At 52.3% G+C, this 13,332-nt stretch overlaps 4 protein-coding genes across 4 annotated transcripts; 1 reads left to right on the top strand and 3 right to left on the bottom strand.

Moving 5' to 3' along the window:
• Positions 1–162: 162 nt before the first annotated feature.
• Positions 163–2,193, bottom strand: PSV08DRAFT_361004 (uncharacterized protein). Its single transcript, XM_014220973.1, has 2 exons — positions 2,059–2,193; positions 163–2,003 (listed from the first exon to the last, which is right to left on the bottom strand). The coding sequence occupies exons 1-2, from the start codon at positions 2,067–2,069 to the stop codon at positions 434–436; spliced, it is 1,581 nt and encodes a 526-aa protein (XP_014076448.1). The 5' UTR covers positions 2,070–2,193; the 3' UTR covers positions 163–433.
• Positions 2,194–4,341: 2,148 nt separating this feature from the next.
• On the bottom strand, positions 4,342–6,288 carry PSV08DRAFT_177570 (uncharacterized protein; the record flags this gene model as incomplete). The annotated part of the gene is made up of 4 exons (XM_014220971.1): positions 4,342–5,182; positions 5,269–5,795; positions 5,847–6,175; positions 6,231–6,288. The coding sequence occupies 4 exons, from the start codon at positions 6,286–6,288 to the stop codon at positions 4,342–4,344; spliced, it is 1,755 nt and encodes a 584-aa protein (XP_014076446.1).
• Positions 6,289–6,777: 489 nt separating this feature from the next.
• PSV08DRAFT_388041 (uncharacterized protein) lies at positions 6,778–11,745 on the top strand (the record flags this gene model as incomplete). The annotated part of the gene is made up of 3 exons (XM_014220970.2): positions 6,778–7,501; positions 7,552–8,439; positions 8,503–11,745. 3 exons carry the CDS (start codon positions 6,778–6,780, stop codon positions 11,523–11,525), a joined length of 4,635 nt encoding a protein of 1,544 aa, XP_014076445.1. The 3' UTR covers positions 11,526–11,745.
• Positions 11,746–11,832: 87 nt separating this feature from the next.
• On the bottom strand, positions 11,833–13,011 carry PSV08DRAFT_35829 (uncharacterized protein). The gene has a single exon (XM_014220969.2). The coding sequence runs from the start codon at positions 12,952–12,954 to the stop codon at positions 11,875–11,877; it is 1,080 nt and encodes a 359-aa protein (XP_014076444.1). The 5' UTR covers positions 12,955–13,011; the 3' UTR covers positions 11,833–11,874.
• Between the last annotated feature and the right edge of the window lie 321 nt (positions 13,012–13,332).

The raw sequence follows: 13,332 nt of genomic DNA, 5'->3' as shown, positions 1-13,332 counted from the left end.
GCAGTAGTATGCGGGTTGCTAAGGAGCAGGATTAATGGGGCATGCTTTGGTGGTGCTGCTTTTACGGCTTGTGTTTTGTGTGCATTTGGTAACGGCCAGTGGACAAAAGGTCTGCGAGATTGCGGGAAATGATCACCCCCCAAGACGTTCGGGTGCGGCCGTGTGTGCTGGGAAGAGAAGTTGAAGAGAAGAAGAAAAAAAAGCAGTAGATTTGCATTGTTGGAAAAAAACGCCGTTTGATTTGGAGAATGGGAAATGTTGTCAATACGCCGAGCAGTCATCACAAGGCAAATTTGCGATGAATCGTACTCCATGCTACGCCTGCACTCCTGTCATGTGTATTGGACTGTCAGGTATCCAGCCGGTTCTTTCTAATAGTAGATCGTCAATGGGAAGTATGGTTTGGAGAGAGAATCGATTGCTGCGAGATTGTTTATATCTCGACATTCTTCAGCCCTTCTGGTTCTGCGACGGCAGTGGGACTCTTTAATGATGAAGATGTCCTCTTTATGTCCTTGTTCTCTTTGTCGCTACCTATGCTGTTGCGAGGTTGAGAGAGTTCGTTGCTCGGTCTCGGGGTATCAACAGAAATGAGGTTCTCAGTGGGGGCGCTAGCCTTTGAGTCGAGATTTGTATTCACACGGACCGGTTGGGGGTGCTCCTCGGCCACACGGGCCAAGGGGCTCGAGAGTTTACCGCGTGGACTGACACCTTTTGGGGGCTTCGAAAGACGGTGAGGACTGCGACCGCGATCTTCAGGGCCAATGACGGGGCTGTGGTAGGGACTGCTCGCTGTGCTGCTAGGAACGACCATGCCCGGGGCGTTTGGGTTAACGCGCAGACCACTTGTTGGGCGTTTCTTGTTAGGTGGTCGGCGGCCGTACTTTTGATCGCACCGCCAGCGGAGAACCTCGAGATAGGGCGGCTCGACATTCTGGCGCTTGAAGATTAAGAGCTTCAACTCGGAGGTTTCTTCGTCCAGGTGCACGTCCTTGGAAGCAAAGTCATCTGCTACCATGGCCAAAAGCGCACCCCATGAGCGTGCAACGACGTATTTACGGTCATAGTCACGGCCGAAGATGATGATTTGTCCCCATGTGCCATTGGGACCAGGGGCGAGGTCGACAGCGAGGTAGTTGCCTCCCCAGTCACGGGCAAGAGGAATCCAGGCAGGGTGAGCGTAGGCCTTTTGTATGGCATTTGGGGGTTGCGAGTCTTGGCGAGCGAGCAGGTCTTGTCGCCACAGAGGGTTCGTGGTGCTCTGCACTTGGGCAACGGGCGGTGTGGTGGACGAGCCAGCGAAGGCCTTGACGGGGATTTGGGGTGTCGAGTAGTCGACCTTTGTGGTCAGATACTCATCGGCGACCTTGCGCCAGTTCCTCCATTCCATGACAATCTCCTCGCAATCGAGTAGCATGAGGCCGAAGAAGACACCGGTGGGGAGACCGCCACGCTCCTGGCCATCGTGGATTTGAAGAGACTCGCGCACATCCATGGGGAGGGTAGCGTCGAGCTCGTGCTCTAGCTCGTTGACGTCGTTGGATGTGCACCCTTCGCACATGTTGTCAAACAGCTCTTGGAAGTTGTCCTCGACCCAGCGGTCAATGCGCCTCCATGAGTGAGAGACAGGCGGTGGGGGAGGTAGGCCCTCGTTGAAGTCCTGCATTTGGATCTGGCCATTGGGGCCCTTGCCGAAGCTGTCCGAGTCCAATGTAGCCTGGCGGCTGAGGGAGCTACGCATGCCGGGTGAGTAGGGGGAGCTGGGGGACATTGGGCCCTTGGGGGAGCCGATGAAGCCATTACTGGTAGCGAGCTCGTCGTGCTGGTAGGGCGAGTCGAGATCGGTGCGGGACTCTGCACCGCTGGCGGTGATGGAGGTGAGGGCGGCGTGGCGGCTCTGGGGGATGGGGATGTGGCGGCCGGTCCGATAGGGCGAGTCGTGTGAGGCATGTCGGTCATACGAAGTCATTGTGTGCCAGAAGTCCTTCAAGGACGACGTGATTCTAGGGTGCTGTTAGCCATGTGGGCGCAGGGGGGCGGCAGGGAAGGAAGGCGTACTGTTGTGCCATGGTGGGTGGGTGGATGTGTGGGTGGATGCGTGTGGAAGGGAGGGAGAAAGAGAGAGAGAGAGCGGGAGCGGGAGCGGGAGAGTATAAGTGCGGTGGTGGTCGGGCAGGCTCAGCAGCAGCAAAGGAGCGGACGGGTGCGCTCTGCGCTGATGGGCTGGCGGGCGTGTTTCCCTTGAGTGAACGAGTGTCGTGTGAGAAGGCGTGCCAAAGGGTAAGGGTTGGCAGGAGCTTGAATTGGGAGTCGAGAAAACGGAATCGAAGGTGACGTTAAGGGGTGCCGGTGCGCCAAGACCAGGCTCGACCAGGATGGCCCTGGGCTGTCTAGCAGGCGTTGAGTGCGCAATTCTGGCCGCCGCTTCAAACCCACTAGCCGCAGCAATGTCGGGGCGGAGAAGCAGAAAGGGGGGGGTGCGCGTGGGGGAGGGCGGATGGCTGGAGGGATGGATGGGAGGGATGGATGCAGTGGCGTTGTTATGGTTGTTGATAAATGCTGGTGTTGTTATTGTTGATGTTGTGGTAGTGGTGGCGGGAGCAGTTGGTTGTCGGCCAATCTTGTCGTCATGTAGCGTGCATGCTCAGCGTACAGTAGTGGCGTGGTGTACCCGCTGCATACAGGCCATAGATACATAGTACATAGTCTGGATACATGGACGTATACCAGCCAGTAGAGGCGGCCATTGCATTCCAGTAAGTAGTGTACATAGCCGACATGTCCCAAGCCCTGCCCTGCCTGCTTCTGCCTCTACCAAACCGCCGGCCGACGTTGGAAAATTGTCCCGACCTGTCTGTTATTTCCATTAATAGAGCGAGCGCTGCCGCAACCAACCCTCTTGCCGCAGCCACACACACACACACACACACACACACACACACACACACACACACACACACGTACACCCCCCTCTTCTGCCCAAGAGGCTGTGTGCTTGCGTCAGTACACTACTCCTTTTCACACCACCCGCCCTTGGTTCCTTGTTACTTAGCAGCCCTTCAGCGTGGCTAATCCCTCCCGCTCTCCGCATCGTTCGTCCGACCGTACGTGTAGTCCTTGTTTCAGCAATGTCGGTGCCCTGTCGCGCGCGCGCCAACAAGAGCCTTTGCCGAAGCCACTCGCTTCTAGCTCCTTGTCCCACCTGCGCCCCCCGTCGCAAGCTGCATATTGGCCCGCTGCCCTAGGCGGTGTACAGCATAACCGGCGGCTTGCTTGCCATCTCTCGCCCTAGCACCTACGTACTCGAGCAGTAGTCGTCCCATCGGGGCATTTTCACCGCGCCATCGCCACAGACCACTTGCGCCTGCAAAGACGGAAAAAAATGCTCAATGTCAGACTATCCGCCGCGCCGGCACCAATGGCAGCCTCTCGCAGCCACGTCCACGACGACCCCGTCTTACGTGCGCCCCGTTTGGCACGCATGCCTGCTCAGCATAACAACGCTAATCAACCTGGAATCCTCATCGCAATGCACCACACGCCTTATCCCGCCTCATGCAAGCCGTGCACTGGCGGTGCGCTAGATCTTCAATGCCCATTGAAATTTCCATTAGGGGCCCAGCTAAATTGCCTTTCTCCTCCATGGCCATCCATGGCCCATGACGTTGTCCGAATCGCCTGTGCTCATCCATTCTGCGACACGCGCGCCTCTGCTGCCAGGTCGAGCAACCGTGTCGAGTGTGCAGTCGCAGCGGACAACGTTGGATAGATAACAGACACCCCCGCAATGTCACACTCACCAATCGCCTCCACATGCTTACGCCCCACTGCCCACGCAAAGCTTCTTGTCGCTCCTCTTGCAATCACACGCCTCTCCCTCCGACAACATATCCAACCAACCGGGTCTTTGTATCTCCCCTACAGTACACCTACCTAGGTACACTACACTTTACCCATGTGGCAGGTGCGAGACATGGCCCATGTTGTGCCCGCCAAACCCTCCAAGCCCTCCAACCACGTCTGTGGCCCTATCCGATAAGCCGCCCTCCAACCTCTACAATACCAAACTTGCCACGCTGCCCTCCCGCGAGGTGCGCTCGTTGCCATGGCACCTTGCTTGCCTTGCCGCTATCCGCAACCAAACTACTTTGGCCTAACAATTACACAAACCCCTCAACCATGACGTTCCAACAACATCTGCCGCACTAAGAGTAGCGAGTCTCGTTTTACCCCAGAGTCAGATCCCAACCGCGCGCGGGGTGCATCGAATACGAGGTCATGTGCGTTGAGTAAGCGGCTGCCGTTCCGACCCGGCACTGTAGCTATACCGCGCTGCTCTATTCACCTTGTCGTCTTGCCCAGGAACTGGTGGAGCTCCTCCTGTAGTGGCAGAACAATGTTTTCCACCGCTGCCTGGAGACACTCGGCATCCTCGAGACTGGCGCAAGGATCGCTGGACCCTGTTATGCAATGCCGAATTGCATTCTGGAAAGCAGCAGACAGGTTCCCAGACTCGTTGAAGGTCCAGTTACGCGCCAGTGCCCACAGCTTCCACGGCCCCGGCTGCTTTGACAAATCGCCCACCTCGTCTTCTGCCTCCGACTCTTGATACTTTTCAGCAGTCACTCCAAAGTACAGCTCCAGAAGAGCCACAGCCAGAGCAATCAGCACAGTGTTCCTGAAGCCGCCTGCCTGCATGTTTCTCGCCGTCCCATTGGCCGCCTCAACAACCGCGGGCGCTAGATATGGGCGCTCAATGTTTATCGGTTGTGCAGTATTCGACCTTCGGTGAAACATAATATCCCGAGCTGCCCACTCGTTGGCCAACCACGGCGTCGAGTTCAAATACAGCACATTGGACGCTAGTGTCAACGCTAGCCTATACCTGTCCCTCATGCTCAGCTTCGACCGTCTGCCGTTAATGACTGGTGGCTGTCGAAGCAGATCCTCTAGAGATACCAGTTCCACGGTAGGCATGTATGTTTCTGCCGTATCCAATGGGTAAGCGCCCCGTAACTTGCTTTTGCTATCCAACGAAAACCCGATTCTCGAAGCATTTTTGTGTAGTTGTTGAATAGATGCACACAAGTCCTTCACCTCTTGGTGCGGACCAAGCGACTTTTTGGTAGGATCGCTCACTGCGTATGGCGGAGGGGTTCCGAAACTGACGCTCTTCGTCATCCTACCACTGTTAGCTCACAATCTCATGGCTAGCGCGCACACATGCATCGTTGCCGTTGGAGACGTCTCCATCGCCTTCATACATACCTTGGTTTGGGAGATGCTATGGGAACGAAGTATTCCCCCTCCTCCCCCTCCTCCTCTTCTTCTTCCACGCGTACCTCTGCAGCCTGGATTAGCCATGGCACACCGCTTCCATCGGAGGCCGTGGTTGAAAAAGCAACACTAAAGCTTGTTTTCAGAGTGTCGAGTTGCTTCTGCCCTTTCGGGGCAAAGACATCTTCCCGAAGCTCCAACTGGAGGCTTGTCCGATGCAATGACTTGCATGAACACGACCAGCATACACTCAGCGACTCGTGTAACGTCTTGGCATACCGCTGTAGTCTTTGCAACCGCGAGGCATACGAGGGCTTCGTCGCTCGGTGGTATGTCTCTATCTTCTCACTCTTTTCCGTGAACCTCTCGAGGCTTTTGTTGCATTCGTCCAGTTCTTCCAGGAGCGCCTTGATCGTCTTCTTGTTCATGCCAAAGCGGACGCGCTTTCTAATCTCAAACTTGTCATTGGCCTTCTTGGGGTTTGCGGCCAACAGTGCCTCCAGATCATTCCGTGTAATCTAAGATTTACATTAGCATGATTTGAGCATCCTATTACTTTCCGTACCTACCTCTGCTGCGCGATCTAGATCTAATTTGCTTGCTATCTTCTTGGTTATTTTTTCAATCTCCAATATTGTCCTCTGATACGACTTATACGTAGTCTGCAACTTTTCTTGGAGAGCCTCCTCTTTACTTTTCCAAAGCTCTTGCGACGACCCAGGGTTAGTCATCATTAAAGCAAACTCGACATCCGACGTGATGGATCCGAAGAGAAGCTGGATTGTCTGATCATAGTGATCATATTGAGCCCTCAATTTTCTTATAAAAATAGGGAGCTCCTTATCCCTTCCAAAGAAGCCTTTGATTGGATCTAGCCCTTCATTATAGCTTTCAATTGCTAGTCTGCTGTGAGCTTGTTGTTACCCCTCACTTACAACTCGACTTTTGCGTACCTTGTATGATCAACGGTAGACAGCCAAGGACAAGGCCAGCTACCTCTATGCCGCTCATCGCAGCGCTTCTCTACAGTATCTAACAAGACGAGGCGTCGCGGGTCATTGGCGCGCGGGGGGGAGAAGGAACAAGTGGGGCCTGGCGCTTACTACTGTCGAAGCACGTGCTCGTGAAATACGCTGGCCACCTTGAATGACCAAAGCTAGTGACTATGATTCTATAGGATTATCTGGATGTTATACACAATTCTGGGTTATTTGTGAGCAGAGAGGTGACAGACGAACACAACGGCTGCCTGGGAAACACAGCCTCAGCTGCGCCCCCCACCAAACTACAAAAACTCTAGTAGTAGCATCGCGAGCCCCCCCATGTCGAATGAGGCACCAGCATCTGGCGGTACGAATAAACCATCGCATCGACCTTCATCATACACGCATAAATTTGAGAGCCATTGGCGCACCAAAAAAAAACGAATTACCCCAAGGGTCCCAGTCCCAGTTCTCTCCTTCCCCACTTGCCCTTTCCCCAACATGCTAATTGTTTGTCATGTCCTCCTTAAGACTAGCAACAGCCTCCAATGTTCGCGCTTTCCAGAATCTGATCACTGCACTCAAAGCCAGCGGCCGGAAATGGACACATGCAATCGACGAAGAGGCACTTGAAGATGAAATCGGGAGGTTTCGTGTCTGGGCTGGAAACCTCGGCGCTCTGCAGAAAGGGCACAGCTCGCTTGACTACAGGCTGCGAGACTCACCAGTCTCCAATACCAACACACTAAAGCTTCTTAGGGAGCTTGAAACCAATGTCAACGAAGCTTATGCAGTGGCATCTGGGGCTCGACTACCTTACGAAGAGCAGGCCCGCCCAGACATGACTGAAGATGACGATGACGATGGGTTCTTCAGTGCGGAAGAAGAAGACGACGATAATAGCAGCAGCAGCGATGAACCCCGAACAGAATTGAAAATGCGCTTTGGGGAAATCGTCGACATTATCGACAACCTCTACAAGCTTAGCGTCCGCATCAGAACCCCTGGCCTACGCTCAAGATCTCTCAAAGCATCCTCCTACACACAAAAGGATCCAGAGACGGGAATCGATATCTTTGACATGTATGCTATGCAAGACCTCAAGCATGTCCAGGAGTTGGTATCGCATCTGCGTCAACCGTACGTAGCCAGCGATACGCAAGAAGATCAAGACTATTTGATCAAGCGGCTGAGTGCATCTGTTACACTTCGGAGACGACACTTCAAGTACTGGAAACGACGTAAGTCTTTTCGAATACATCCATAGAACTGAATATAACTAACTGTTCAGATCGTGATAAGTTGAGTGCCTCTACAATGTCCGAGGATGTGCAAGAACCCCATGTTACAGCGCCATTCGAGAGACCTGCGACAGCATCTGACGAAAGCCCACAAGCACATCCGGTACCCGTAGTTGCAGCCCTGAGAGAAGCGCCAAGTCAGAAGACTGGTAAGACGATGCTCTCAGGGACAGAGGTAACGCAGCTTCACCAATCCTTGGACGATATAGTAGACAACAAATCTGTAACAAGCTACGCAATAACGGTCAAGGATGTACACGGAAAAGGTATCGACCTTCCTCCGCCACCAAAATCGGCAGACGGTGACAAAGAATTCGAATGTCCCTATTGTTGGATCGTTTGCCCCGCAAGATACGGAAAAGGGAGAGCCTGGAGAACGCATCTGCTTCAAGACTTACAGCCGTATGGCTGTACATACCAGGACTGTGAGAGCTCGCACCTGCTGTTTCGCAGTCGTAGAGAGTGGGCCGAGCACGAAGCAAGCCACCGCAAAGTATGGAGATGTCCGGAGCATCCGACTGCAGTTTTCCATTCTCAGTCGGGCTTGGAAGATCACCTCCGGCAAACGCATCTCGATAGCTTTCCAGAGAGCCAGCTGGTGACCATTGCCAAGGTTGGCGAGGCTACTACGATAGACTTGCGAGAAAGATGCCCCATATGCTGCGCACCCACGGATGCCAAAGAGATAGGCGACTTGCAAAGCCACATCGCGAATCATCTGGAGCGAATCGCAACCTTTGCCCTGCCTCATAGTATGGAAGATGACTCAGATGGTGCCAGTGGGGTCCCGAGCCCCGGTGGTACCTCTAGATCTTCCTTGAGTTCTGTATCTACCAACGTGAGTGACGGGCAAAAAAAGAGCAAAGAAAACACTCTTCGTAAGTTGTTCCATATATGAGAGCGTGCAATCTATGTGAGATACCAGCTGACATGTTCAACAGCTACCCTGCAGTTTGACCCGCCTGAGTCTGTTCAGGAGGTTGATCCCAGCCGCGATCTTCTATCTGCTGAGAATTTACAACAACTTCCTGATGCGAATCAAAATATTCTGGACGTGATAGGAGATCAACTGAATAACCCAAGAACCTCGTATCGTCTAGAACCCATTCGGAGCTTAGACAAAGAGCCGGTTCTTCGCATCTATGACATACCCACACTGCGGTCATTATACCGCTCCCGACAACTATCACAATTAGACCAGAGTTACGCATCGAACGATTCTTACAATCGTATGATCTCTTTCTGTAACTATGATCTGACAAGACTGGAGGTAGACGCCATTGTCAACAATGTCGTTGTCGACCTGAAATACTCACCACCCCGGGGCACGTTGCACTACGCTATAATGAAAGCAGGTGGTTCAGATCTTGTACAAGAGGCAAGATCGAAACCCCAACTCAAGTTGGGCCAAGTTGAAATAACTCACGGACACAACCTGCCTTCGTCATGGGTTATCCATGCTGCAGTACCGACGTCTTTTGGAGGGAACGGCATAGCGCAGCTGAATACTCTTGCCGATTGCTATCGCAATGCCTTGAGGGCAGCGGCTGACCTTCAGATCAGAACAGTGGCCTTTCCTTGCCTGGGAACTAGAGGCTGTGGCTTTGGTCCACACCAAGCTGCACGTATAGCACTTCAAGCAGTCCGCGAGGACTTGGATGAGCGCTCTGAAAGCCGGTTTGAACGCATCATTTTTTGTGCGAAGTCCGCTGTAGACGAGCAAGCTTACAAGGATTTCTTTCCTGTGTACTTTCCACCAACACATGGGGATCTAGACGTGGCAAGAAGCTCAAATATGGCAACAAGTTCGGCCACGTCTGGAAACAACGCAGCAATGGTCACTCAGGTCATAAACACACAGGCACAACTGCAAAAAGCCACTTCTATGCTCCGTCATAATTTCGCCCAGATCCTACCGGAGATCGAAGTCGGATACCTTGATCTTCTTGATGAAACTATTGTCGCACTGACTACGATTCACCATGAATTATCGGGACCCAGAGCGCTAGAGAAACACTCAACAGACATTGATCTGCTCTGTTCTGTTCTCTTGACTCTATGTAGCAGCATTTCAGGAATGACTGAAACAGCGAAAAATACACAAGATACCGTGTCGAATTATCAGGAGATCCTGAAAATCACTGACTGGGGGATGAATGGGAAATACGGATCCAACCTCAAGGAGTTTCTACTGGACTGTTGCTCCTTTACTACCATTCTGGATAGTGTCATGGCACAGGGACAGAATGATCTGGATCTGGCTCAAATTCGTCCAAAACTAGAAGGGTATAGGGCCAAAGCGCGCGCACAAGATACTGGAGATGCTTCCGATCAGCCGGATAACCTGGCGTCTGTCGAGCACTCTCCCCCAACTGCCTCTAGTAGTCGGGACTTGGTCAAGCTGCACCAAATTTCAACTGTAACGAAGATGTACCAGCATGATGTCATCAAACCAAAAAGTACTATGGCACAGTCATCCGCCACCTTCAACAACATAGTGTGTTTGGCAAGAGAGGACATGACAAAGCTCGAAGTTGATGTTATAGTCAACTCCACCGACACATCCTTTCTAGGCATGGGAACTCTGGATCGTCTTATATTCAAAAAGGGCGGACCAGAATTACAAGAAGAAGTTCAAAAATTCGGCGTATGCCGAGAGGGCGATGTCAAAACGACGCCTGGATACCTCTTACCAGCCAAGAACATCTTACATGTCATCCCACCCGAGGTGTACAGAAAAGACAGCAAGAATGTGCTACGCAACATCTATCGCGGAATTCTGCATGACGCTACATATCTGAAAGCCAAATCTGTTGCAATACCCTGTATTGGAACGGGTGCGTTGGGCTTTCCGCGCCGTGATTGCGCTTCGCTTGCCATGGAGGAGGTCAGACGTTTTCTTCAGACCAAAGAGCCGGGTGGACTGGAAAAGATAATATTTGTAGTATACTCGGCCACCGACGAGGCCATCTACAAGAATATTTTGCCGAATTATTTTCCACCAGTCGAGAATACTACCTCGAAACAGTCGGGAACGCAGTCTCTGAAACTGGCGAAGAATCCCTCGTTTGATTCGGTTGCCGACAAAGACGATTCTCAATCTATCGCCTCAAAGGATGACTCTCGACACGCGCCTCTACATGAAGCCACCACAATAGCGGATGTCAAGGTGTCTTTCACGGAATTTACAACAAGTAAACCACGACTCATCAACAACTCTTGCATGGTCCTTGTGTCCGGAAGCTCGGTCTACATTGACCGCAAGACCAACCGTAATAACAAACGCAGGACTAGTCGCAAGACCAAGCACCTCGACACGGTTTCTCAAAACAGCTCATTCGAATATGTGTTCGACCTGATACCCGCTACTGACGTACGCCACGACCAAAGTGAGGTGATCGTAAACGACATGCGCAAACGCGGCACACCCCCAGACATGCCCTTTATGCTATTCTTCAAATGCAAAAACGAAACTGATGCAACAACCCTAGCATCTGCCCTGGAGCAAACAGCCCGCCAAGCCCGTGAACGAGCTTCACACGGGGGTTCTGTACTTTCATCTGGAACTGCGCCTCTTGTGTTTCAATTTGACGATGATGACGAAGGCAGCAAAGAATATACATACGACGAAGAGTATGGAGACTATGGAGACTATGTAGGCGATGAAGACGCCATAGACAACGACGACTACTATTCCACTCGTATTCTCGAGTATCTTACAGAAGACTTGCATTCACGACCTACGTCGTATATCGGACAGCACATTAGCAATATCGCTGCTACAATGCGCCTTGATGTCGATTTGGTGCGCAAGTATCTGGATATGCTTGGTCAGAGGGGCCTGGTGCATACTACAGTTGACGACAATACGTGGGTTGTGTCGGGCTATGAAGATAAGCTGGTGCCTGCGCTCAAGTTCACAGAGTCCAGACCTTTGCGTGAATTCCCGGCCCAGCGAGAGTGACGAAGTGCCACCACTTGTCCGGCGATATTCCGCCTCTTGAGTGGTTTTTTTTCTGGTGCTGAGTCAGATGGGAGAGTATAGGTCAGCCTTTGGAATTACCTCACGAGCGTGCTGGGCTTTTGTCCAACCCACCCGTATTTTGATTCTTTGGGTACTGTACAAGATCTTGGTCCACCTGCGGAGTGAGGGGGGGGGATTTTTATTTTGCAAGATTTTGGGGGGTCATGGATGAGGAAAGGAAGGAAAAAAAAGAAGACGTGGTGTTCAAAGTATGTATTGCAACATATGTATTCTCTATATTAGCAATACTACGTACACCTACATTTACACCCATTTCTCTCTCCCCAATCTACACGCCTTCAGCAACAGCAATCCCCAACTCGCCCTCGGCAATGGCATCCATAAACTCGCCCACATACTCGCCACGCTCATCCAGTACAAACTCGAGCGTCTGCGCCCACGTCTCACCGTTATTCGAAAACCAATCATAGTCGTGCCACAAACTGCGCACATAGCCCTCGACCATGCCTTTGAGGGGCGCATTCTCCTTGAGATAGAGAATCTGCGCGGGGTCAAGTTTGAGGTAATCCTCGACAACGTAGTAATGGGGGATATCGTCGCCCCAGCCCTCGGCGCCGACGTCGTGCGAGGGGCTCAGCGAGTACTTTGTTGCAGCGAAACGAGACGTGTAGGTATTGGTGTTGTTGAAATGGGTGACGAGTGGGTTTGTGGTCGTGGTAAAGGGATTGAAGGCTTGAGGGGCAGTAGGCGGGTAGTTGAGATGGATGTTGAAGAGGAGGCCGTGTTCGTTTCCCGGGTGTCTCTTTTTGAATTTGCGAGCAATGGTGCCGTTGGAGGGGCAGATGTTTGATTGTACGACTTCGCGCATGACGTTGTGGATGTCGGCTATCTCGGCGAGGTCGCGCGTGGACCAGTTGTGCAGTAGAGCGGCGCGCTTGAGGAGGACGAGGCGCGTGGAGCGGAGTTCGCGGGGGTGAGCGGGGTTGTGGAAGGCGCAGGAGTAGAGCCAGATGCGGTAGATTGCTCTTCGGAGGCTGTAGCGCTCGTTGGGTGTCAAGAGGCGGCGGCTTTCGAAGTTGTGTTTCCATTTTTTGAAGGGGTAGATTTCGCACCATTTTTCTGCAACGCGGCCATGCTTTACGATTTGGGCGAGGAGGGCGAGTGAGAAGGGGACGGAGCGGAAGATGTGGGCTGGTTGGCTGGCGTTGTGGGTGAGGAGCTGGGTGAGGTCGTGGAGGGGTCCGAATTGCGCTTCGGCGGCGGATTCAAGGATGGCAAGTTTTTGAGAGGACGAATAGATGTTGCGGAAACGTTTGCAGGTAGAAGACAGGGCTGTTACGTCGGTGACTGAGGTGCAGGATAGAAATACCTGCACCACAAGCTCTGTGGCAAGGTCCTCGAATAGCATTTTGGTGGTGGATGCACAGCGTCCGATAATGTTTTTGTTTTTTTCTTCTTCTCGTGACTTGGAAAGTTAGCATCGAAAACTACACGGCCTAGATTATGTATCTCTAGTAGCATGCATATTACTCACTCGTCAATTATCACGTTGATATGTATATCTATCCCTTCTTTGGTACTGGCCCGTGTCTCTTTCTAAACGATCGATCTAGATATCTAGTCTCTTCTTCTCTTCACTGTATTCCAGCCGCAAGCGTGCTGTGTAACGTATCAATCAATCGGCGCGTAGCTATGTTGCTTCTACACCGATACGGGACTCGTAGTTCAGATAGATAGGACCCCTCCTTTGGGGCTATAGATAGAAAACGCGTTGAAATTTTGTGAA

The sequence above is a fragment of the Bipolaris maydis genome (assembly GCF_028858645.1).
Source record: "Bipolaris maydis strain C4 unplaced genomic scaffold PSV08scaffold_5, whole genome shotgun sequence".
In the NCBI taxonomy this organism is placed as follows: Eukaryota; Fungi; Ascomycota; class Dothideomycetes; order Pleosporales; family Pleosporaceae; genus Bipolaris; species Bipolaris maydis.
Note: the sequence above shows the minus strand (reverse complement) of the source record. Positions and strands in the feature narration are given on the sequence as shown.

What these genes read in the sequence shown, in the direction of transcription:
- PSV08DRAFT_35829 (XM_014220969.2), bottom strand. Translation starts at nt 12,954, where the DNA reads ATGCTATTCGAGGACCTTGCCACAGAGCTTGTGGTGCAGGTATTTCTA.